At 39.4% G+C, this 26,182-nt stretch overlaps 1 protein-coding gene across 3 annotated transcripts in view; it reads left to right on the top strand.

Annotated features, from left to right (window-relative positions):
* MINDY4 (MINDY lysine 48 deubiquitinase 4) overlaps positions 1-26,182 on the top strand; it is an 82,679-nt gene that overhangs the window by 15,172 nt on the left and 41,325 nt on the right. For all 3 annotated transcript variants that reach the window (XM_071428494.1, XM_071428493.1, XM_071428492.1), the window contains exons 6-13: positions 9,393-9,451; positions 9,793-9,902; positions 10,886-11,002; positions 15,077-15,165; positions 18,770-18,871; positions 20,699-20,762; positions 22,023-22,088; positions 22,382-22,449. In XM_071428494.1, the coding sequence (XP_071284595.1) occupies positions 9,393-9,451; positions 9,793-9,902; positions 10,886-11,002; positions 15,077-15,165; positions 18,770-18,871; positions 20,699-20,762; positions 22,023-22,088; positions 22,382-22,449 (675 nt within the window). The remainder of the gene's footprint in view (positions 1-9,392; positions 9,452-9,792; positions 9,903-10,885; positions 11,003-15,076; positions 15,166-18,769; positions 18,872-20,698; positions 20,763-22,022; positions 22,089-22,381; positions 22,450-26,182) is intronic.

The raw sequence follows: 26,182 nt of genomic DNA, 5'->3' as shown, positions 1-26,182 counted from the left end.
CAGCTTTGAGTGATTGGTTAATTAAACATAATCAACCATCACGAGAATCCAATTACCAAATCACTTCAGGTAAACAATCTTCCTAACACATTCCACATGTACAAAACCAGCAGGAACAGAGAATAAAAATAAAAATTATTTTCTCTTTCTTCTATACTTCTCCTGAGAGAGAAAATTATGTCTCTCTCTATTCAAAGAATGGGAATACCACAAACCTGGAATGGGACAATGAACTGCAAGATGCAAATGGAGCAGAACTGATCCCAGGGAGAGAGCCCGGGAGCACTGGTGCATTTTGGGGCCATTTTGGTTCATCTTGGGTGCAGGCCTGGCTGGGCTCTGGTGCTGCCCAAGGTGCATCCATGGAGGCCTTTGAATAAATCCCTGCTTTATTCTTTAGCTCTGTCCAGCCTCTGTTCCAGGTCAGCCTTCTCAAGGCATCATTCCCAAGCCAAAGCTGAGCCCCTCCCATGCACTGTGGCTCCAGGGCTGTGCCAGTGAGCTCAGAGCCAGGCTTTCTCCTCCTGCCATGGTCTCTCTGCTGAGTTCACCACAGCTGGGCACTGCTCAGTGCTTCCCATCCCCAAAATATCCCTCCTTGTTTGGTGAGAAGCCTTTTCCTAGCAGTGCCCTGTGTTTTAACATGGATGGGGTTGGGTTAGGGAATTGCCACAGACACCAAGTGGAACATTGCTCATATTTCATAGAGTCTTAGAAATTATGGATGGAAAAGAACTTTTAGGGTCATTTCTTTCTATGGCAGATTAATCACTGCTATGTATATTTATATGTGCTGAAATACTTTTTCCAGGTTTTGTCTGCTTCAGTCTTAAGTGACTCAGGTGGCATCTCTCCCCTGATAATACATTCACTTTCTAGCAGTTCTTATTATAAGGATTTTTTTTTGTTGCATTCACCTTCCATTTGCTATTTTTCGTCCATAGCTGAAGTTGATTTTTTGAGTGGTGTTTCTGTTCCTTGCTACATATTCACCTCTTTTAAAATACTCTAAATATTTCTCATGTTCCTTTAGGCATTTTTTGTCTGAAGCTTGTACTGTCTGCTAAATATTTTTATCTTTGCTGCTTTGAACTTTTGCTGTTGTTTTTCTCTCAGGTTTTACTGATTTGTTTTATATTTCCCCCATGTATTTAGGGGTGTCTCTGGCATTGTCACACTGTGACTCTCAGGTAACAGGGCAAGAGCTGCCACCTTCTGCTCTTGGCCTGGTCCTCAGTGTTATAAAATCACAATACAGGTGAACCCATTGTGTTAGTGAGAATTCTGCTTTTTCTCTTTCATATATTCCACAAAAAAAGAGCCCTGAAAACTTTTTTATAGAAATAGGAAATCCCTAGAAGAAAAAAAAAATACAGATCTTTAAACAAATTCCTTAAATCCTTTAAAAATATATTCAGGGGTGTTTAGCTGTTTTGGTTTTTTGTTCTTTTAGATATCTGACACTTACAAAATATTATTGTATAAATATTATAAGGACCATAATACTTTCAAAATATTATTTTGAAAGTCTTATGGTCCTTAAAGGATTGATATTCATGCTCTCTGTTATTAGCAGGAATAAAAAAAGCTTATTTTCCATGTGAGGGCTGAGCCAATACCTGTCAATTATAGATGGTTGAGTGCCTAAAACTGTAAATATCCTATCCTTTTATCCTGCATCATCCCCAGCCACAATCTGGGCTGATCTGCATTAGGAGATTGGCAGAGAACATTGGCCATGAGTTTCTGAGCAAGTCCTGAGCAGGATTTGGTGTTCCCTCAGCCAGTGTAAGCAGCAAAGCAGAGCACAAGCAGCCCAGGAGGTTTCTGGACTGCACTGATAATTTCTGGACATAGTGAAACAGGAGAATTCAGTGCCTCTTGAAGGTTAATATGTGAATGTCTCATTTCATAAAGAATACTAATTAACATTCCAGCTTTAATGCTATTTTTAAAAAAATAAAATTGAATTTCCAACTGAAAGGTAAAATAGTTCCAGCAAAGTTCTGTAATGTACATTATTTACCCAGCAGATTTGCTTGGCTTTAGTCTTTCCTACTGTGAATTTTGGTGTAAAAGTTTTTTTTTTTTGTAGGTTTTCTAGGAATATTCTGTATTGTTTGCCTGGTGGGCTGCAATATTTCAGTGGTACTCACAAAATTGGTGTGTGGGATGGGCTGGCACTGTCTAAAGTAATACCTGGCAATGAAATTATGATCCTGGGAGGTGTTGAGCAGTTCCTGAACGTCCTAACCACCTGGATAGCCAGTTCTGTGGAATGAGGGCTGGGCTCCCACAGCTGGGTCATTTTGGGTGTAATCTCATTTAAAAGCAGCCAGAAAGCCCCAGATTATTCCAGGATTCTCAGTGTGTGTGTGTGTGAGCAATGCCTGAGGAATCAAATCAGTTTTTCCCACTATCAGAGGAAGGGGATGCAATGGGCTGGGCTGGCGTTTCTAGAAATTGGAGTTGAGTCAGAGTCTGGCTGGAGCAGCCCAGGAGTAAATGACGTTGGTGCATTTCCTTCCACCTTTGTCTGGGGGTCTCTGTGTTGTCCTTCAGCCCCACTCTGCATCATCCCCAGTGCTTTGGAGTGGTTTTGGAGGCAGGAAACACAGTGAGAACAGTGCTGGAGCAGCCCAGGAGTATTGGATTTGCTGGGAATGCCTCGATGATGGCAGGAGTGATGAATCTGACTCCATCTTATCAGAAGGCAAATTTATTGCTTTATAATTCTATATTATAGAATTATATATATATATATAGAATAAATATATAATAAATATATATATTATATGTACATAGAATAAATATATATATTTTATATATATATAGAGTTATATATCTATATATTACATATATATATATATATATATAATAAATGCTGTGCATTTTTAAAGAATGCTATACTAAACTATACTAAAGAATACAGAAAGGATACTTACAGAATGCTAAAAAGATAATAATGAAAACTCCTGACTCTTTCCAGAGTCCCGACACAGCTTGGCCCTGATTGGCCAAAGAGTGAAAACAACTCCCAGCAGAATCCAATGAAAGAATCACCCGTGGGTGAACAATCTCCAAACACATTCCACATGTGAGCAAAACCCAGGAGAAGCAAATGAGATAAGAATTGTTTTCCTTTTCTCTGAGGCTTCTCAGCTTCCCAGGAGAAAAATCCTGGGTGAAGGGATTTTTTCAGAATGAATGCCACACAGGAGTAAATCACATTGGCACATTTCCTTCCACCTTTTTCTGGGGTCTTCAGCTACACTTTGCATTATCTCCAGTGCTTGGAGAGGTTTTGGAGGCAGGAAGCATGGTGAGAACAGTGCTGGAGCAGCCCAGGCGCGTCACATTTCCTTTCATCTTTGTCTGGGGTCTCTGTGGTGTTCTTCAGCCACACTCTGCATCATCTCCAGTGCTTTGGAGTGGGTTTGGAAGCAGGAAACAGTGAGAGCAGTGCTGGAGCAGCCCAGGAGTAAATCACATTGGCACATGTCCTTCCGCCTTTGTCTGGAGTCTCTGTGTTGTTCTTCAGCCACACTCTGCATCATCTTCAGTGCTTGGAGTGGGTTTGAAGGCAGGAAACAGTGAGAACAGTGCTGGAGCAGCCTAGGGGTAAATTAGGGTGTCACATTTCCTTCCACCTTTGTCTGGGGTCTCTGCTTTGTCCTTCACCCACATTCTGCATCATCTCCAGTGGAGGGGGTTTGGAGGCAGGAAAAACAGTGAGAACAGCCTAGGAATAAATTAGGGTGTCACATTTCCTTCCACCTTTTCTGGGGTCTCTGTGTTGTCCTTCAAGCCACACTTTGCATTATCTCCAGTGGTTTTGGAGACAGGAAACATGGTGAGAGCAGTGCTGGAGCAGCCCAAGAGTAAATTATGTTGGTGCATTCCCTTCCACCTTTGTCTGGGATCTCTGTGTTGTCCTTCAGCCCCACTTTAAATCATCTCCAGTACTCCAGAGTGGTTTTGGAGGCAGGAAACATGGTGAGAACAGTGCTGGAGCAGGCTTGGAGTTAATTACATTGGCACATTTCCTTCCACCTTTGTCTGGGATCTCTGGGTTATCCTTTAGCCCCACTTTGCATCATCTCCAGTGCCTTGGAGCACTGGAAACACAGTGAGAACAGTGCTGGAGTAGCCTTGGAGTAAATTACATTGGGACATTTCCTTCCACCTTTATCTGGGGTCTCTGCATTGTCCTTCAGCCACACTCTGCATCATGTCCAGTGCTTTGGGGTGGGTTTGAAGGCAGAAAACATGGTGAGAGCAGTGCTGGAGCAGCCCAAGAGTAAATTACATTGGCACATGTCCTTCTACCTTTGTCTGGGATCTCTGTGTTGTCCTTCAGCCAGACTTTGCCTCATCTCCAGTGCTTGGAGTGGGTTTGAAGGCAGGAAACATGGTGAGAGCAGTGCTGGAGCAGCCCAAGAGTAAATTATATTGGTGCATTTCCTTCCACCTTTATCTGGGATCTCTGTGTTATCCTTTAGCTCCACTTTAAATCATCTCCAGTACTCTGGAGTGGCTTTGGAGGCAGGAAACATGGTGAGAACAGTGCTGGAGCAGGCTTGGAGTAAATTACATTGGCACATTTCCTTCCACCTTTGTCTGGGATCCCTGGGTTATCCTTTAGCCCCACTTTGCATCATCTCCAGTGCTTTGGAGCACACAGTGAGAGCAGTGCTGGAACAGCCCAGGGTAAATCACATTGGCACATGTCCTTCTGCCTTTGTCTGGGATCTCTGTGTTGTCCTTCAGCCCCACTTTGCCTCATCTCCAGTGCTTGGAGTGGGTTTGAAGGCAGGAAACATGGTGAGAGCAGTGCAGCCCCACCTTCCTGGAGAGAGGAACCAAAGCCTCCTGGAGGGGCTCTGATCCCGTGTTCCAGGGGGTCAGCCTGGATTTGACTCACCCAACTGGCAGCAGAGGAATGTCTGTCACACAAAACTGGCTCACCCATGGGGAATACGGATTTAACTCACCCATGGATGGAAAGAGAGGTTATGGTTGCCAAATCAGGAGTGAAAACCTTCAAGTGCCTGGAGTTGTGTAACACCTTTTATAACGTAATGCTTGGACCGGAAAAAAGGGCCTAAAATAAAATTATAAACTATTGTGACTTTTGTGTGGTGCCAATGGATTTATGGCAGCAGAGCCCACGGTGTAACATCTGTGGGGCTGCCATTTGCCCTTTTAGTATTTTTCCTGCACTCCATAGGAAGAGGGACTTTGCAATTACTGGAAATGACAAATGGCTTCTGTATCATTTCTTTATTTTTGGAAAGGAGGTAAATCTGGAGAGGTCCAGCCTGTTGCCTGAAATGCAGTCAGTCAGTTGAGAATTTGCATTAGAGGATCATGGAGGTGTGTTCCAACTCAAGCTATTCCATGACTCTGTGGAATTACTTGCTCCTAAAAAAAAAACATTTGTGTGCAGGTGGCACAAGGAAGTTTTTTAGCCCTTTTTACCCCTAAAATTACTTTACCAGGAGGTAAAATCTCTGTGGGCTCACCAGTAACCTGTTTTCTTGAATTCACCTTTTTTTTTATAATAAGATAAGAGAATACCCCATCCTCAGTGTAAACTTTGTCTCCCAGTTTAACAGTTGATATTAGTTTTCAGGAACATAATTTACATTGTTACAATGGTTTGGACTGTTAAAAATCTGAGGTTTCTGACAGGAAATGGAAGACCAAATATTCCACATCCTTAAAAATTAAATGGCCTAAGAGTTGAGGGCCCAAACCATACAGAAAGGGTACTTTATGGATGGTGAACAGAGAAGAGGGTTGGATTCATCTCCAGTGATGTGAATTGAGTGCCAAAATCTGGAAACCCTTTTCTGTGCTTCTGTAGTGTCTTGTGGGTGCTGTGCATTTTTATTTAGTGGAATTTTATCTCCTTCTTTTTTAAATTTTACTGATTCTTGTTTATTTTGCTGACAGCAGTTTAGAGCTGCTGAACACAATGATGAGTTCCTACTGAGCTCCTTGGAAATTCCAGAGGGAATTTCACATTCCAAAATCTCTGGTGGAGAACAGTAGGAACCAAGCAGCTCCATTTTTATTATAATTCTGATTTTGTAGCTGGAGATAAATATTTATTCATAGCCTATGGATGAGCTTTGTGTTCAGGTGAGCCCAACTTATCAGGCACCTCAAACCACCTTGTAGCTCAACCTGTGATTATAGTAATTCTTTTTTTATATACAAACCTTCCCAACAAAGATTTCACATTGTCACAGTTAGTAAAATTCAGCAGGACAAATGCAGACTCATGTATGAGGATTCTATTTCTATCAGAAGTGACCACTTCTATTAGAAATTACCCTTTCAATGCCAAGTTTCTCATTTACCTGTTTTATATCTGTCAGTGTTCACAAATCTGTTCACCAGTTAATTTTTCACATTGCAAATGTTCAAATCAAATCAGATGCAGGTCTTCACTGAAAAGGAAATTAGGGGAAATTAAGTGCATGAGCCTCTGTTACCTTTGCCAACCAGCCTTGCCAACAGGATAGAATTTATATTAAATTCTCATGACAAGACCTTTTTCCTGTAGAAAAATATTGCCTGGCATTGATTGTGATCATGTCCTTTGCATCTTTACAATTTCTTTTAATAATTCTGATTTTATAATTGTGCCCCAAAGCAGTGACAAGCTGCACCACAGAATGGCCTTTTTAACCCTTTGGCAAACAGCATTAGAGGCTATTTTTTAATTATCTACTCTGCAGATTTTGCTCACTATTCCAAGAATATCAGATATGTCTGCCTATTCTACATCCAGTAGAAAAGCTGTTGTGATCTGGCAATGAAAATGGGTTTTACCACCACAGTCACCTTAAAGCCACTGATGTTTAATTTTTAGGCCCCTTTGTTTACTTGACCTCTTGTGAGTGTTGGTGTAAATAGGAAGTGGTGGAATGCACATCCATTATTGTGCCAAGGAGCTCCCTCTCTGCGAGTTCACTTTTCTCTGTAAATCCATTTTCCTCCAATGCTTGGAGGCCAGAGAGGAATGTTCAAATATTTAGAGAAAGTACTGTATAGTGTGTTTAGAATGAAACATATTTTCTTCCTGTCCCAATTTCCTGCCATGATGGATGACTTCCCCCTTCCCTAAGTGCTCCAACCAATTGGTTTTACACCTACAATAAATTTTCCTGGAACAGCAGCCCTGTGCTGAAATGGAAATTGCAATAAATGTCCTGGCTGTTTTGAGAAACACAAATTCCCCTCAAGGAGGGGAACCTCCACCTGCAAAAATACCCCACTTAAGCAGAAAACACCCAACATTAATCTTGGATGTCAGTGCTTTCCTCAGCTTGATGGGAATTCTCAACTTTGAGAATTCCGAGCACTTTGCATCCCGGGCTTGGTTCTTCCTGGAATGGGTGTAGAACCAACATCTTTTAGACTTTCCAGAGAGAATTAACACTACAAAAACTGGTGCCAGGAGAGCTACATGTGAATTGTACCATGAGGGGCTGGATTTTCGTTTAGAAATGGAAACTCTAGTGTTGCATTAAAGTGTCAGAATCACAAAATCACAGAATCACAGAATCACAAAATCACAGAATCATAGAATCATAGAATCACAAAATCACGGAATGGTTTTGTTGGAAAGGACCTTAAAGATCTTCCTGCCATGGGCAGGGACACCTCCCACTAGACCAGCTTGATCCATGCCCTGTCCAAGCTAGCCTTGGAAGGTGTTAAAAACTCTTGCAAAATTAGATAGAAATGGATTGACTGGGAAGAAGACCTAGAAAAGAAGAGAGAACAGTTTGCAATCTCAGGCAAAATGAAAATGTGGCTTTTGGTTATGCCTGAGTGACATGACTTGGTTGAAAAGTATTTTATTGGTGAATTTATTGTCATTAAGACCCTTTCCTTGACCAGGAGAGAGGAAAATAGCAGCAAGCAGCTATGGGAAGGGAATCTCAGCTGAAATTCATGTCAGGAAACACCAAGGGGAGATCTGACTGTGTTGTAAAATGCACCACAATCAACTCTATTCAATTCTGTATCACATAAAAATACAGTAATACTCAATGGGAGCTCATGACTGCTTATGCCACTGTACAAACTTGCTCTCAGTCTTCTTATTTTTATTGACCTGCTGGGCCTTCCATTTCTTTTTACCTGAAATTCCTAGAATGTGGGTGATTCATTTCCATTCTGTCTGGCCTGAATCAGGGCCACCCACATTTCATTGCCTCCGTCCTTTAACTTATTTATAGCTGAAAAGAGAAGTGTTTCTGTTCTTATAGTATCAAATAGTATCTGTGAGAAAGCTGCCAAAATGCCTTTAAACTGGGCAAATCCTGAGTGTGATATGTCTGTATTCTGGTTTTATTATTTCATTCTCTGAAAAGGAAATTAAGCTCATGGAAAGTATGTGACATGACAGCAGTTGTTGCTGTAATATCGTGCCTACAAAGAATGTTGCTGAGGAAACTATTCCATTCTATTTTTGAAAGGATTGTCAGTGCAATTCCTTTTTTTCCAAAGCAAAAGCCAATGATACAGTATTGCTTTTTTGGGAAAAAAAAAAAAAAGAAAAAAAAGGGTCAATTTTTGCCATTTTTAGAAACGATTATTGAAAAGTTTTCCTTGATTCTGAATTCGTTTTGGTGTGATTTCAACAGGAAGAATAAAACCCATTTTGTTTCCAAAAATCAAATGTTTTATTTCAGCTTTGGCTTCACAGCCAAGTTTAAATGCTTAGTCCTTTTATCAGTTATTCATAAGAAATTTACTCTGTTAATTGTGTAATATACAATTAAATCACAAGAGGAGTTGAACAACTGATCCCTCTTAAAGGATTAAAAATATACTCTGGTAAAGGAGCCATCCTAAGGCCTATTCCCACTTTTATTATTTGGATATTTCAAGTAGTTTAAAGACTAATTTGAATCTTACCCTGATCCCTGTCAGGGATTTAAATTTCATTTTATGATCTGATCTGTCATATCACACAGATGAAATGAGATTGATGCTGGAACAGGACTGAAATCCCAAATCAAACACAGGGCATTGCTCTGTGCTGGCTGCTTTTCCTGATAAACTCCTGGAGTGCAGCTTTCTTCCACTGAAAAAGGCTTTTCTCTAAGACCACTTATTTCTTAGACCATATATTTATTTTTTATAGAAAATAATAAAAAAAATTTATAAATAAAAAAATATGTATATAAAATACCGAGATATATGTGTATATATATATATATATATATATATATATATGTACACACACATGTAAAAGTTATATCCTTGTTTGTGTGGGAATGCTCCCTATTTCTTATTGTTTACTCAAACACCTTTTCTCATTTAAAATGAACATTTTGTCATTAATTTCTTGATTAATTTTCGTGTAGGAGGTCTCCAACATCCACTGGCTGTAAAGAAGACCAGATGAAAGAAGCCCTAGAATTGGGTAAGTTATTGGGTCAAGTTTCAGATTGGATTTTGCCATCTTTTGTATTGTTCAGAGCAGCTGTGGCCAAATAAATACATAGGAGTGGCTTCTTTTGTAACTCTTAGTTGATTTAGAGCAATTTAATTTGCTATAAACTTTTAAATAGACAAAGAAATCATTAAGAAATAATCAGACAAAGGCTGGCTCGTGTTTTTTTATCTGCCCTTTCTGGCTAAAACTATTTTCCTTTTTATAAAGACAATAAATGTTAATTTTCATGTTGATGAGCCCCTAGCACTGAGTGTGCTGAGGAAAACAATTCTTTCCATCCAACACTTGATTTTTTTTTTTTCTTTCAGTTGATGTTGAGGATGAAGAGACAACTGGAGAAGTCAATAAGACCCCAGATCTTTCAACATTCTATATGCTTCAAATAGTATCAAAGGCCATTGACATTTCTCTTGCAAAAGTAAGAGTAATTATGGTAAATATAAACAGATTTGTGGGGTTGTTATTTGAGTTGCCTTAGCCCAAGCTGCAGTGGGTTGCTCTGTGTTGTATTTTTGAACATGTGCTGTATTTCTGAGTCTATTCCTTGTCCAGGTGACAGAGTAATTTAGGGATGCCTAAACTCAGAAAAATACCCTCATGCAATCAGCCCACTTGAAGCACAGATAGTAGCTTTAATTAATTAAGCTTGTATTATTTCTTTAATGCCCCATGTCAGTTGTTCACGTGCTTATTCTGCAGCCCTTTCACTGACAGTGGTTTATTATTCCCCTCTCACTGTTCCTGCTTTTCTTATCTCCCCTATTTTGAGCAGAGATAAAATTATTAAATATTTTTCCTTCCCATTCAGAGTGAGGAGAAAAAATCCCAGACCAAATAACGAAGGTATCTTCCAATTTCATTCTAGACCACTGAGCTTGGAGTAACTCTACCAAGCCCTGAGTGATTTTTTTTTTAAATTCCTGAGTTCTGCTTTAGCATGAATGCAATTTATTCAGTGTGGCTATTGCTGGCCATGGTCTGCAGTTGTTCAGGGCCAAGGTCTGGATTTGTGCCACCTGAAATACAGAAATCAATGATTTAATTAACATTTATCTTGTAGAGGGTCCTCTTCTCCCTCATGTCACCACTGGTTGCTCTTCCGGCTGTTAAATTTCAGGCAATGTACTGGGATGCTTTCATGGGAAACTGTGCCCCAGACATTAGACATAAATATTTTCCAGTGCTGAGCAGCTCCCAGCATTATGAGTGGAAGGAATATGGCAGGAAAAGGAAAATATTGCTCCTTTTCATTGGGGTGTTGCTATTTACAGTAGGGATAAAACAGGAGAGGATGGTTGTACAGTTAGTCATTACCCTTCCCCACTCCTCCTTTCTTTTCTGCAAATTACTGTGTTTTAGATTTGTTTTTAAAATCAGAATTTTTTTTTCTTTCTTTTATAGGAATTAAAAAATCTTCTGTTTGGCTCCAGTCTTTGTTGCTTCAGTGAAGAATGGAAAATCCAGAGTTTTACATTTAGCAATATCCCACAGCTAAAATATGGCATTGTGCAGAAAAAGGTACTGTAAATTCCTTCCTAACACTGATCTTTGCTTTTTTCACTGACTTTACAAAGGCTGTGTGTTTCAGCAGTGAAAAAAATTAGTTTTCTAAAGACTTTTCCTTTAAACTCTGGTTACCAGTGGATGTTGTCACCTTGTCAAGTCACGATGGGAGACTTTAATGGATGGAGGAAAAAGTGAAAAAGCTGCAGAAAATGTGCAAATGTTTGTGTGTGTGTGTGTGTGATGGGGAATTATTCACAGGGAGGATGAGGAGGAGCCACTGCAGGTGAAAGCTAGTGGTGGTAAAAGAATAAAAGAGCATAAATCAAGGGTGGAGTATAAGAGAAAAATGATATGTGGGGCCAAACAAATTGAAGATGCAGCTTGACCTGACTCAAAATGAGGTGTAGCAAGAGCTGGCTGGAAAATCACATGGGGATTTTTACTTCCTGAAGATGCTGGGGTCAGGTGATGAGGTTCATTCCTGAAATAAAAGGGACAAACACCTTGCAGGCACCCTGGGACACTGGCACTGCTGGTGGGCTCAGCTCTCCTGCAGCCACAAGGTCCCAACTCCTCCCTAAAACGAGTAGGGAGGAGTTGGGATCAATCAATCAATTCCCTGGCAACATCCAGCAGGTGGACACATCTGGAATGTCCAGCAGGGGGATACATCTGGAATGTCCAGCAGGGGACACATCTGGAATGTCCAGCAAGGGACAAATCTGGAATGGCCAGCAGGGGACACATTTGGAATGTCCAGCAGGGGACACATCTGGAATGTCCAGCAGGGGACACATCTGGAATGTCCAGCAGGGGACACATCTGGAATGTCCAGCAGGTGGACACATCTGGAATGTCCAGCAGGGGACACATCTGGAATGTCCAGCAGGGGACACATCTGGAATGTCCAGCAGGTCCCCATGGTGACCACAGCTGGTAAAACCACCCAGCCATGACTTGGGCCAGCCTGGAGAGCACGTGCCCAGTTGTGCTTGTTTTGCATCACAGAACATTAACAAGAAAGACTCCTCTCCCTAAGTGAACTAAAGAAAGAATATTCTGGAGGTGGTAAACTGAAAATTATAAGTTTTGTCTCTTTACACTGTCAGTAAGGAAGAAGAAGTTGTAGGTGGAGGAGAAGTGTCCTAAAGTTTGTTCTGATTCTTATTACTCTTTCTTTTTGTTACTGTTCGTAAATTTTTCTTTATAGCCTTTTAAAGTTTTGAGGCTGCTTTGCCTTTCTCCTAATCCCACCTCACAGCAGGAAATGAGTACATTCTAGCACATTCTAGTGATTGCATGGTGCTTGGCCAGCCCTGAACCCACCACACTCATTGGTGCATTGGCCAGGGTATCTCAGATTGGTGAACCAAACCCACTACACCAGTCCAGAGAGATTTTTGGTGCTCTCTGATTCAGTGACTCCTCTGAGCTCTCCCTTTCAGCCCTGCCTGAGCACCTGGCTCCCAGACAGTGCTTCACCCCCCCTCTGCTCTGTGTTCCTCATCAGGCTCAGCCCAGGGACCACCCTTGTGCCACAGGGTCGTGGAGCTGCCCCCAAAATCTGTCCCCAAAATCTGTCCTAGATGAGATGGTCATGGCTGAGATGGAGACAATACAAAACAACACTCCATTTTCAGAAAGCTTCAAACTCTTTTTTATTATTGCATGCATGCTCCTTATACATTCTTTAAAAACTCCTAACACTTTACTCATTGGTCTGAAGACACAAACCAAGGGCTCATTGCAGGTTTCTCCTATTTATCCTTCACTCTTTCCTGGTTTCCATGTCAATGACCTTGGCAGGAAACTCTTTCAGGGGTAAACATGGATCCTCCCATCAAATTTCTCTCTGGCTCACAGAGGCCACTGTAAAACCTCCTCCACAAAAATCCACCAGATCTCTTGGAAGAACGGATCCTCCCCAGCTTTGTGATGCTTTTGTGCCAGCCCTGGGGCTGTGCTTCTGCTCCTGGGGTGTCCACACAAGGTCTCTCCCCTCAGGAGCAGGGATCTGAGGAATTCAGTAAACACCTGTAGGCTCCTCTTTCCAAAACACTCATTAAAGCCTCTGTGCTGGTGCAGAAAATCTTTATCTGGCTTGAGAGAAGTAGACCATGGCCACATTCACATTTTCTGAAAAATCCCTTCGCCCAGGATTTTTCTCCTGAGAAGCTGAGAAGCCTCAGAGAAAAATTGAAAACAATTCTTATCTCATTTGCTTCTCCTCTGTTGTGCTCCTGTGGAATGTGTTTGGAGATTGTTCACCCACAGGTGATTGTTTCATTGGATTCTGCTGTGAGTTGTTTTCACTCTTTGGCCAATCAGGGCCAAGCTGTGTTGGAACTCTGGAAAGAGTCAGGAGTTTTCATTATTATCTTTTTAGCATTCTGTAAGTATCCTTTCTGTATTCTTTAGTATAATAGTATAATGTTATTATTATACATATTATTATTACTTTATTTTAATTTATTTTATTTTATTATATTATTATTATTTAATATAATTAGTATAGTATTCTTTAATATAATATAGTATTATAAAAAAAATAAATTAGCCTTCTGAGAAAATGGAGTCAGATTCATCATTCCTTCCTTTATCTGGGGGGGAACACAAATACAATAAACCATTATACAGAAATGAGAGGACGAGAGGCTTTGAGGCAAGGACAATGGCTAATAAACATGTCATTAAGATGTTCAACTAACTTACCTCATCTAGTTAAATATTTCATTAGGCTGGTGGTCTCAGAAGAAAGCTGCTTATCTCACAAAGCCTAGTGGAAAAAGAAGATATTAAATCTTAACTTATGCTCCAAAAGGAGCCATGGCTATGGTGGTCACTGGTCCACAGTAAATGTTACTTTAGTGTTTCCAGCCTGCAGAAAGGATCTCATCACTTCCAGCCCCTCACTGGCCATTAAATTCCCCACCATGAATTCCAGTGCAGGAATGGTGTTTTGTTTAGATTGTGCCAGTTTCAGCTTGTTAATATATTTCCTCCTCACTTCCAAAATTCAATTCAGCTGAACAACTGTTCACTTCTTTCTTATCTTAAACTTTTGTGGTGCTATAAGAAGATATTTAGAATGAATCCCGTAATTTCTTTTTTGAGTGGGAGGTTCTCCGTGATAGACTGACACAAATCTTGCTTTTTTCCTTGATATATTTCAGATTATTCACTCATCAGTTATTTAAATAAACCTACAGAGGCAGAGTATGTATCATAGAAATGAGAAATGAGAAGCTGTCAATATCTAAGCTGTTCTAATTTCCATACTGCTAAAATTTACCTGCAGGTCCCCTTCCCTTGGTGCTGCACTTAGGACAATCAGAGAATTAAACTGATCCTTTAATCACATTGTGTGAAAACAGCAGGGCTGGCTGCCCTTTCCCTTCTTCCCCCTTTCTCCCTTTCTTCTGTAGGGTTTCTGAGGAGTTTGGTGGGTGGCATTGTGGTGTCTGTGATGTCAGCCTTGTGTCGTGCATGTAGCCCCAAACCAGCTATAAATCCATAAAATTTAAAGTTAATTTGGCATTTCTTGGTATTGTGATCTATTTCCTCTGAAACTGATAATTTTAAAGAATCACACTTTTTTTAGTTTTCTTTCTCTTCCCAGAGAGAGGGAGAGAGGGAGGATCTGATGTGCAGAGGGCTTTACTGAAACCTGAAATCTTTGTGGAGTGATGCAGGTGGAGGTTGCTGAGGGGAGGTACAAGAGCAAGGCTTGTTTTCAGTCCTTGAAAAACACTCAGATTTGATTTCTCTCTGAAAATTAAATTCCAGCTCAGTAGGGATCAGGAGGTTTTTAGTTCATATATCCCAGATTTCAATAAAACCCCACATTTCTTTTGACATTATAGATGTCTTGGTCTTTTCAGGAAAAATAGGCAGGAACCACAAAAACACTTAAACTCCCTGATTTTCCTTGGCTTGCACAAAATCCCAGAGCCACAGAGAGCACTGTAAAGGCCTGGCTGGAGAGAGGGGGATGAAAGGAAGGCTTTGGGCTGGGTGGGAGCTCCCAGGGCTTTTCCCCAGCATCCAGCAGTATTTCTGCTCATGGAGTGTCCCATCTTCCCCCAGGGTGGCCCATGTGGGGTTCTGGCTGCTGTCCAAGCCTGTGTCCTGCAGCAGCTGATCTTTGCAGACACCAACAGGAACAAAGACACCCGGTAAGGCACTGAAACTTCAGGAATTTTGCCTACAGAACTAAAAAAAAAAAAAAAAAAAAATTAATTATAAATAATAATTTTATTATTGTTAATTTTATTTCTCTGCTGCAGCCACTCAGGAGCCTTTTGAGTTTGAACTTACTGAACTTATTTTTGTTTCAGAGAGAGAGAGAGAGAGAGAAAGAAAACAGCATCTGATTTACTTGTGTTTGCTTCCAGTGGAACTGTAGGAATGTACAAGTTGGTGTCTTATTTGTGTAATTGCTTGTGATTAACCCAAGAACCTCTACAAAAACCAAACAGCTTGAATTGAGGCCAATGAAAATTATTTAGCCTCGAGGTCCTCATGGAAATTGGATTTCAAGCAAAAAAATAATCAAGGTTTGAAAGACCATGAAGTTCATCCAGTGTTCGACACTAAGAACCTCAACAGGGTTGAAAAATTAAAGTTATAATGATTTTTTTTTTCTTGTAACTGCTTTTGATTATTCCTGTTTAAACTCCTTAATGGAATTTGAATTTATATTCTGTGTATTTTCCACTTGCTTTAAAGGAATTTTGTTAGGTGTTGCTGCTGACAAGGAAATTGCTTGGACTGCTATAATAATGATGTGCTTGTCACGTTGCTAAAGGCAAATGAGTTACTGAATTAAATTCTGGAAAATAATGCCTCAAAAATTACTTTGTTACCAGTTTTCATGTATTTGCCTCTTGTTTTCAATAAGAATTTCAGTCCTTTACAAAAGACAAATTCCACAAAGCCTCCCTGTGCCTTAAGGGAACAAAATGTTTAAGAAGGAAAATTATTTTCCTGGTTTATGCTGCCACCACCTTCTTTTATTTGTGACCTCCATTAGTCTGACTTGGATTTAGTCTGAAGAGAAGCTTTCATGCTGAGATCCTTCATTACCTTACAGTATAAAAATGGTCCTCTTCTATTAAATTTTGGCCTTAAATTCCCATTTTTCTGCTTGGAACTGTGTAGGAAAGTGCTGTGGTCTGTGTTGATATTCCTTAGTGCTGTCTGCCTTACCCTGAAATTCATTGTTTGGGCTGTTTTTCATCAATTTTTGAAAGAAACAGGTACCTGTAGAGCATCATTATTTGTTTTCAGCATCCAGGATGGGAAGTGACAGAAGTTACCCTGCAAAACTTTAAGATTCTAATTCAGATTATAATGAGGGCAGACTTTTCAAGGTTCTTGTCTACATTAAAAAAAAAAAAAAAACCCTCAGTGCTTACTTAGATTTTATGACCAGGAATCTCCACAGAAGGATTATTTCTGGTTGTGAAAAGCAAGAATTTCTTTCAGCTCTGAGGACAGCCTTTGATCATCTGCTCCTTGGTCCCTTTGTGTCTCAGGTCATCCTTAGTGAAAACAGAGATGATAATTTCCCTCTTGCAGCATGGTTCAGAGATCATACATGAAATAAAATGATGTGGCACCCAAAGAAGTGGATGGAGGCCAAGTTCTTTAAACTGTGTGTCCCAACTCTGCCATCTCCAACAAATCCTGTTTACTTGGCAGAATTTGCCTCTCCTGTTTTCCTCCTCTTCTTATCCACGTGGTTTGAAAAGATTTTTGGTTTTTATTCATGAGATAAACACACTTTTCTTATGCTGTGTCTGCCATGGGCAGAACCTTTCAGCAGGCAGAAGGAAAGGGAAGCCTCAGAGCCTCAAATGAGAGGAGAAATATTCCTAACTCTAACCTGGATTTTCGAATTATCAACCACTTCACAGGAAGTGTTTGATTTCAGGCTTCTTCAACATTCAAGAAATAATTATCATGTCTCCTTCTTCCTCTGCTGCCTCTCTCAGACACAGAAATCACTTGTGATTCCCATGAATTTCTGGGTGAACACAGGCAGAGAAGATAATACAACAATAAGAACAAGAGAAACTTGTGATTATAATTTTTTTTTTCCACTTGAAAACTCTCACCAATTACTTTCCATATCTCACATCCGTCAGAGAGGGAAACATTCTCTAAATTAACATTATTTTCAAGGCAGACATTGAACTTGAAAGTCTGTTTAATTTTTTTGACATTTGGTGTTTCTTGTTTAGTCTTTTGAATTATTAGATCTTTTACTCAAACAGTGGGAATAGGTTTTGTCCTCATCTCCCATGCTGGTAACACTCAAAAACTGATTAAATCTGAATTTCAAAGACTGCCATTCTTGGAGCCACTAGAGAAAACTCCAGTTATGTTCTTCCCAGGGGCATGGGATTTTTGGCCACTTCTTCAGTCTCATGGATATTGGGTTTATTCTCAAATCTGCCAGTTCTCCGCTTTGGGACTTTCAGCCTCCTGGTCCTAAAATGTTTTAGGTCCTGATTTTGGGGCACACCTTATTTTAAAAAAAAGTCAGCAGCATTTATTGCAGATAATATTTAGGAGCAAGTTAATAGTAGTTAAAAACATTATGGTGTAGATTTATTTAAAAGGGTTAAGAAGTAAAAACTTTGGAAAGAAATTAAGTATGAGTGCCTTTAGAAACTAAAAATCAAAAACAGAATAATCCTGTTGGAGAATATTAAAAGCTTTAATACAGATTTAAAGATGAAGTAGCTTCTCTTGTCCATTATTTGCCAATATGTTTTTGTTCCCTGAAGCATTTACCTGCTTTTTTGTCCAAGCAGTTAAAAATCTGTTCTGTGGAAGAGGAACTCCTTTTAGAAGGTCAGGGTGTGATAACAGATCTGTGCTTAACCAGTTCCTGTTGTTGATCATACCTTATTTACTCTTCTCCTGATTTTCATTCATGGCTTTTAATGACAAAACCAGTTTTGTTTTAATCATTCCTTATAAATCAGACACCACCTTAAGTAATGATCTCCTGGAAGTGAAGGCTGTGAATTTCATCACTTAAATTCACCTGTATGACAGGAGCAGTGTCACAGAACACAGAGACATGGCAAGTTTACAATTATTTATAACCTTCATTAGGAGCAACATGAACTCATAGAAATCCCCCAGAAAGCAGCACAGAGCTGTTAACATTTGATTTTGGTGAATTAATGTCCTTCCAATGCCTGTTTTTCTTCTGACTTGAGAAGAAACCCCACCCAGTGTGCCCAGTTTGTTCTGCAGCAATCTAAACGGAGAGTTTTTCCCCCTACAGCTCCCTTCACTGGGTCTGATTATCTTCAAGGTCCAAAGCACCTTCTTAAATGCCTGAAATGAGGTTTCTCCTCAGAGAATGGTTCCAAAGAGCCCAGTGGTGGCATCAATGTCCTCTCCCTCTGCAGGGGCTGAGCAGTCTCAGCACAGGGTGCGCCACGGGTGCTCTCGTGGTCTCTCATTCCCAGAGAAAAGTGGGGTTCAGCTCTACCTTTACCCCTGGAATGTCTCCCCAGTGACAATACCAGCTGCCTCTCCAGCTCACAGCATTTTTGGCCATCCAGGTTGTTTCTTTCTCAGCTGTAGAACTGAAGTACCTAAATAATGATTTTCTGACACAGCTCGCCGGAGCCATGTTATTAATCGTCACAAAACTCTCTCCAAAGATGCTTTTGTTCTTTTAAGGTCAAACCTGCCCTGCATATGTTTTCCCTCACATTTTGGTGCTTTCTCTCTCCTTTATTTCCTGGACTGCAGTTGTCTCCAGCCCTCAGAAGCTCACAGAACCAAGTGCCTCTCCCTGGCTCTTGCTGACATTCTGTGGCGTGCAGGTGGCCACGAGAAAGCCCTGGTGGCACTGTGAGTAGAAAAACCACTTTTAGTCACTGTACACTGCCCTTGTACCTCTATCTGTCCCAAATCTACCTAATTTACAATAGAAATGTGTCACTGTCTTATTTTCTGAAAAATCCCTTCGCCAGGATTTCTTCTCCTGGGAAGCTGAGAAGCCTCAGAGAAAAATGAAAACAATAATTATGTGATTTGCTTCTCCTGTGTTTTGCTGCTTTTGAATGTGGTTGGAGATCGTTTATCCAACAGGTGATTGTTTGATTGGTTCCATGTGAATTGTTTTGACTTAATGACCAATCACTGTCCAGCTGTGCCGGGACTCTGGAAGCACTCATGAGTTTTTATTATCATTCTTGGTAACCTTCTGTCTGTATCCTTTCTCTATTTTTTAGTATAGTTTTAGTATAGCATAATATAATATAATATAATAGCCTTCTAAGAACATGGAGTCAGATTCTCAATTCCTTCTTTGTCCTGGGGACCCTGAAAACACCACAGAAATGCTTTGTAAGCTGTGTTTATGCCACCTAAAGCAGCCTAAGGAGCAGTGCAGAATGTAATTTTTGCTGCCCCAGTAGCTGGGACAGAATAGACAAAACACTCTGAGGTTGCTGTGAAAGATCCTGGATCTTTATTTAATTGATGGATTGGATTTAATTGATTGTAGGGATCCCCCAAAATCTTCTTATTGAGAGTTATTTTTCCAGATGCAGCATTCTGCCTCTGTATTGCAGGATATTCCATTATGGCTGGAATTAAGCTCATTTTGCTCTATTTGCCTGCTTGGTTTATGTAATGCAATGAGGCTGCTTGGACAGAAACCATCCAACTTTTAGATCCCTAGCTTTGGCTGCACTGAAACCTAAAGGACATTTTTAAGTGAGTCAGGTTTTGTGGCCATAATTAATTTCCTTTATTAGATCAACTAAAATTATTCTATTTGCAGGGACCTCTGTGGCAGGCAGGAATGATGAATCTGACTCCATGTGCTCAGAAGGCTCATTTTTTGTTTTATAATACTATATTATATTAAAGAATACTTTACTAAACTATACTAAAGAATACAGAAAGGATACTTACAGAAGGCTAAAAAGATAATAATGAAAACTCCTGACTCTTTACAGAGCCCTGACACAGCTTGGCCCTGATTGGCCAAAGAGTGAAAACAACTCCCAGCAGAATCCAATGGAACAATCACCTCTGGGTGAACAATCTCCAAACACATTCCACATGAGCACAACACAGCAGAAGCAAATGAGATAAGAATTGTTTTCCTTTTCTCTGAGGCTTCTCAGCTTCCCAGGAGAAAAATCCTGAGTGAAAGGATTTTTCAGAAAATGTGAATATGACATAAAATAGCTGCAAAATAACAGAGAGGCTTTGGGACACAGAAATCCTTCATGAACCTGAAATAGAAACAGCAAATTCAAAGACATTTCAAATGATATTTCACATATTTTACATCTCAAACCTATTTCCTCTGTGATATTTTACGTACGTTCTTCTGCTTGTTTGAATGTCATGACTCTAAAAATATTTTTCAATAAAAACTGTCATCAACATCTTAAACTTATATTTATCCTCTTTCTGTGTGGAGAAACTTCTAATTCATGTAAGACTGAGAGAGCACAGCACAGATAAAGTGTTTGTTTCACTGATAGAAGCTTGGTTTGCAATATAAACTTACCTACAAGCAATCTTTTTTTTTTTTTTGACGTCATAAAAAAATAATAATGTAAATCCTTGGCACATTATTCAGCTCATACAACACGTTGATTTCTCTTGAATGCCATTTTCTTCCTTTTAACATGAGTTTTGTCTGAATATCCCCTTCAGGCCATCAGGAAGACAGCAGTTCACTCCCACAGGGAAGTACAAGGCAGATGGAATCCTGGAAACTGTAAGGCTCTGTGTGACTCCCATGCTCCAGATCCTCTTTCTTGCTTTCCCTGTCTCAGCTCAATGAATCTGATTTCTGTTGCTCTCCTAACATTTTAAAATCAAATTAGTTATGATCCAAAACCCATGAAGAGATAAAATCCCATAGCCTGCCTGGCTCTGAGTTGTCCCAGTGGCTGTGGGCAGTTGGGCTCTCTGAAATCCTTTTTTTATATTTTTATATTTACCTTCTAAACCTAAAAACTCTGCCTGCTTTTAATGACGCACAGTAAAAATGAACATGGGCCCCTCCAATTGACCATGAGCATGAAAAGGCTCTATTTTCTTCTTGTCTTACACAGAATTCTTTGCCTTTTTTCCCCCCTCCAGAAGCTCCAAATGGCAGAACACTTTCCAGTTATGCCTTGTTTCCATCTGAGGCTCTCTGATGGCTTTGCAAGCAGTGCTGCCTCCAGCCAGGCTTTAGTGGTTGCAGGAAATGTTTTTGGCCTCCTAAACAGGGGAATGGATGTCTCAAAAAATCTGGAGATGGAAAAACAGGCAAAGAATATTGAAGTGAGGGCCTGGATCTGTCAGTTCTCCTGGATTTCATGTTAAATGGGAATACTCATATATTCTCTGGTGGTAAATGCCTCACCACATAGGTACAAACCTCTGAGCATGGGGATTTCATCTTAAATAGGAATTTAACATGGATTTAATCTTAAATACAAATACTCATATATTCTCTGAGTGTGGTAAATGCCTCACCATATAGACACAAACCCCTGAGCATGGGGATTTCATCTTAAATAGGAATTTAATACAGATTTCATGTTCAATAGGAATGCTTATATTCTCTGAGTGTGGTAAATGCCTCACCACATAGGTACAAAGCACTGAGCCTCTTGCTCATCCTGTGTCTTCTAAAGCTGCAATATTCCTCTGTCCTAGGGGTTGTTTTTCATTGCATAGACAGTGCTTAAAATGGAATCAGAGTTGTCTGTTCAAGAAACTTAAAAATCATCAATTGAACTTGAAAAATTTCAGTATATATTGAAATTTGAAATTGAAAAATTTGGAATATCTCAGGTTTTGAGGTATAATTCCATGCCAAATGACAACAGTAAGAGGTAAATTTCATCAGATCTTTATTTTTTTGGTTAGTTCAGATCTTTCCAGGCAGTTTGAAAGTTTTGGCTACTTCATTTCAGCTTTCAGGTTATAAAATTGAGTTGCTGTTTTTTAAGTCATCTTTTCTCCTTCTTGTATTTCTTCCCAGCTAATACTTCACAGTGCCACGAGATATGAGGACCTGATTGTACTTCTACAGCAGAATATTCACCAGGTACTGTGTTTAATTATATATTAATTAATCAAATTATGGTTCAGCTGCCAGCCTTTGTGTCTTACTAGTTTCACACAATGTGTTCTGAACACTGTTTCTACCACTCTATGGACATGTTTTCCATTTTAACAAACACAGCAACGAATTTTTAGCATAAATCACAGCCATTCCATCAGTTCCATTTGCATTTCTGGAGAATTGGGCGAAAAATTTTATACACAACAAACAAAATAGCACCAAAATCCTAGACAAACAAACAGAATAACAGCAAAATAACACCTTTCCTTTTTCAGTTTGAAATTGGTCCCTATGGCTGCATCCTCCTGACTGTGTCTGTCATCTTATCAAGATCCATCAACCTGTGAGTGCCTCTCTAGCCTTGTTTTATAACCTGCAAAGTGAGCTGGGAAAATGAGGAGAAATCCATCTGTGCTTCAATCTCTGGCCTTTTTAATCTGTCCTGGTGTTTGCTCTGATAAATATGGGGCAGTTGTGCAGATTTACCCACCTAATCTTGGCTTTTCTTGTTGTGTAGGCACACTTTGGTGTGTATTATTATGATTATATAATAGATATAATTTTATATTACTAAAATATGTTAATATGTGTAATTCTAGGTATAATGTATAATTATAGATATCTATGTATCTATATATAATATAGATATAGATAGATATATATAGATATATGTAGATATATATAATATATAATTATTTATATCTATATATAATATATATAATATATAAATATAAATATAAATATATATATATATATATATATATATATATATATAATTATATATATATAATTATATATAACTATATATATCTGTTGTAGTGGTCACTCCACCACATCTGCTCCATCTGAACATTGGGTGTCATGTCTGAAGTTGTTTTTTGTTCTCTCTACCTTGACAGTTTAACCAAGACTTGTTTAAAGGGTTATTTATTTCACATACCCCAGGTATCTTAGGTAAGGGGGAATAACCTGTGATGCCTTCCCAGTCTCTGCCGGTGAAAATGAAAAGGAAAATCCAGAATAAAATGGGTGAGGCAGCTCATTTTTAGGTAGCTGCAAGGAATGTACGACAGATTTGCTCTCAGTTTATTGCTGTCATGAATATTCTGGCTCTTAACTCATGGGAAGTCACCAAAACCTCTTTAAAAACTCCCTGAGGCTTGCCCAGGCACAGTGGCATTGAATTTTTATGTACAGTGGCACTGAGTTTTTCCACAGACTGAAGGTGTTCCTGTGGTGCTGGGAGTGTCAGTGGGTTTAGAATATAAAGTCAAATTTTCACTGCTGTGAAAGGCCCCAGGAGCAAGGGGAAGCTGCTCCCTGCCAGTTTGCCATAAACAAGTGACAGCTGCACCTGAAAGCAGCACGAGGCTGGTTTATGGAAGCTTTTATTTCTGACAGCTCTGCATTGTCTTGACAAAAAAACAGCAACTTAATCCAAATTTGGGATCCACAATCAGTGCTCACCTGCTGGGATCCCAGCAAGGGTTTGCAGATTGAGTTTTTTTGGTTTTATTGTAATTTCTTCCTTTCTTTTGCTTATAGTAACACTACAGCCCTTGGCTCAACTCCACTTTTGTACTCTTAACACAAATTATGTGATAATTTCAGGGCACATGCCATTTATTCTCATTTTTTTGAGCTGCTTACAACAGAGGGGTTCAGATGAGTAAAGTTACTCGTGCCATTAATGGTCTGTAGGTTCATAAATTGCTGCTGTCTGCACTGCTTTGCTTGCTATGAAGTGATAAATATTCTTTAATCATTTAAGCACAGATATATTCTCCCTCATCACCTCCAGATGGATTATGACAAGGCAAATCAATCATCTGTGGTTTTATTTGGGGGAGCTGTGCCTGAAGTGAACACGACAATTCCTTTTGGTGCCTGTTTGCATTTTAAAATGTCTAAATATTTTTACAGATCTGATCCAGAATGTCAGAGCAGTTCATGAAGTGCAGTTCTATTTTGAGGAATTGCCATGATTTTCTCACAAAACTTCATTTTAAAGTACTGTTTCTCCTCTAGCTTGTACTGTGTAAGACACTGCATTGGTACCTTTTTTTTTTTTTACAAGAAATGGGAATTTTTCTGTTTTTTAAACACATTGGAAAATGGGTTTAGACCTTTCCTTTGCACAATTCCTTTTTTTTTAAGTGCAAACTGAATCTTGTTGATGTAATCTTCAGCAATCGATTTAGCTGCCTATGTCACCTTGCTTCTCTCAGGATATTAAAAATATCAAGACAAATAACTCAGTGCTGATATCCTCAAGAAATATGCACCATTCAGAGAGTGTTACCAGCATGGTAAGCAATTATTTACATAACTGGCATAGTTCTGGATGAACAGCTGAAGACAAACAAGAGTTGCTTTAGATAATGGAATTTTCAGCCAGTAATAGATCTCCCTGGGATTGTTCTGCCCCAGTTTTTGGTTTTTTTGGTTTTTTTTTGACAGAGAAACCAGCAGGTCTTTACAACAGAAAACTCCATGGAAGTTTCAGTTGTCTGGATTTTTGTGTGCATATTACACTGAAAAAAAAAAGGTTATTTAATTTTAGTTGAGGAGTTGACAGCAGTTAGATTTTTCCTACTTTGAGTGTAATTATCTATTTTAATGATCTTCATTACCCAGAGAGGTTGTGGATTCCCCATCCCTGGAAATGTCCAAGGCAGGCTGGAGCAGCCTGGGATAGTGGAAGTGTCCCTGCCATGGCAGGGGTGGCATTGGATGGGCTTTGAGGTCCCTCCCAGCCCAAACCATTCCAGGATTCAATGTTTTATTTAATTTCTGTGTAATTATTTGCATTTAGGCCTTTAAACTCAAAAAAAAGAGAAAAAACCCCATGATTAATTTTACTTATTTTCAGTATCTGTCTTAGAATGACATAAATAATCTCCTGAAGTGCTTGGTTATCTCCTCTATAAAGTGAGAAAATCTAAATAACCTACTCATAAAGAAATTTTGCACTGTAAATATCAAATTATGAAATGAAATCTGATTTTTAGTGACAGGTCAGTGAAAAATGTGAGATTAAATGTTCATAATGCAGAGCGTTATTCATGACAAAAACACTCTTACAACTGTACTCACCTAGTGATGGGCTTTAAATAGGCTGTTATAAAAAAAGGAGAGAAATTCTGTCACTACCATTAGAAATTTAATTATCTGAACACATCAGTTCAATTTTCTGTGACAGATGAGAGATAAATCATGTGTTGAGAGTTGATAACAGAATAAAAACACATTAATGGCTTCATATAAATATATGATCTTGCATATTTTATCTTGCATGTAGTCATGTCTCCCCAGGCCAGTAAAGTCACATTAATACTGGAATAAAGTGGAAGAAAAAAACAAAGTTTCCCATTAATTTGCACAGATTAAAAAAATCCTTTTTCTTCACCAACAAAGAGGAGTAACTTGAATAATAAAAATTCAGGCGCTCATGACAAGGACAAATACATTATTCCTCAAAGTCCAAAAACTTGGGGGCTCTCAGGGTAGCACTCAGGCTTTGATGTTAAAACAACCATAATTCTAATTTTTTCCACAGCATAAACAACTTTCAGGGAGACGAGGAGGCCAAGAGGTTCAAGTAAATTTAGAGCAATTAATGGAAGGTGCAAGCTCCAGCATCCCTAAACCCCCTGCCCTTGATGTTATCCCCATGTCCCCCCATTTTGGTGTTCTGCCTTGATGTTTCCTGCTGCTTTTGCTGTTTTTTTGGTCCAGCTCCATAATTTTTACATTGTTCCAGATCTTCCCCTGCAAATGGAAATTCCAGCTCTCAGCCAGGTCTGCTGGGCAGTTCTTCTAAGATCACTGGCAATCTGAAGCATTTTTATTTCAGGGGGGACGCATGCCAGGAAATGCAGGAGTTTGTGCTGCTTTGTAGATTTTGGGTAATGAGTTTTTCATGCTCCAGGCACTAATGATCATCACTGCCTGAGCTGATAACAAATGGCCAGAGAGGAGTGAGAATTCCTGAGGAAGTTGCTGAGAACGCGTTGTTGCTTCTGGTACAGGAAGGAATTCTGGTTCCTAACAATTGTTACCTGTTTTGTTTTTTT

Source organism: Agelaius tricolor, unplaced genomic scaffold (assembly GCF_023055355.1).
Source record: "Agelaius tricolor isolate 1412-34295 unplaced genomic scaffold, bAgeTri1.0.p SCAF_6, whole genome shotgun sequence".
NCBI lineage: Eukaryota > Metazoa > Chordata > Aves > Passeriformes > Icteridae > Agelaius > Agelaius tricolor.
This window is presented reverse-complemented; position numbering and strand designations above follow the sequence as displayed.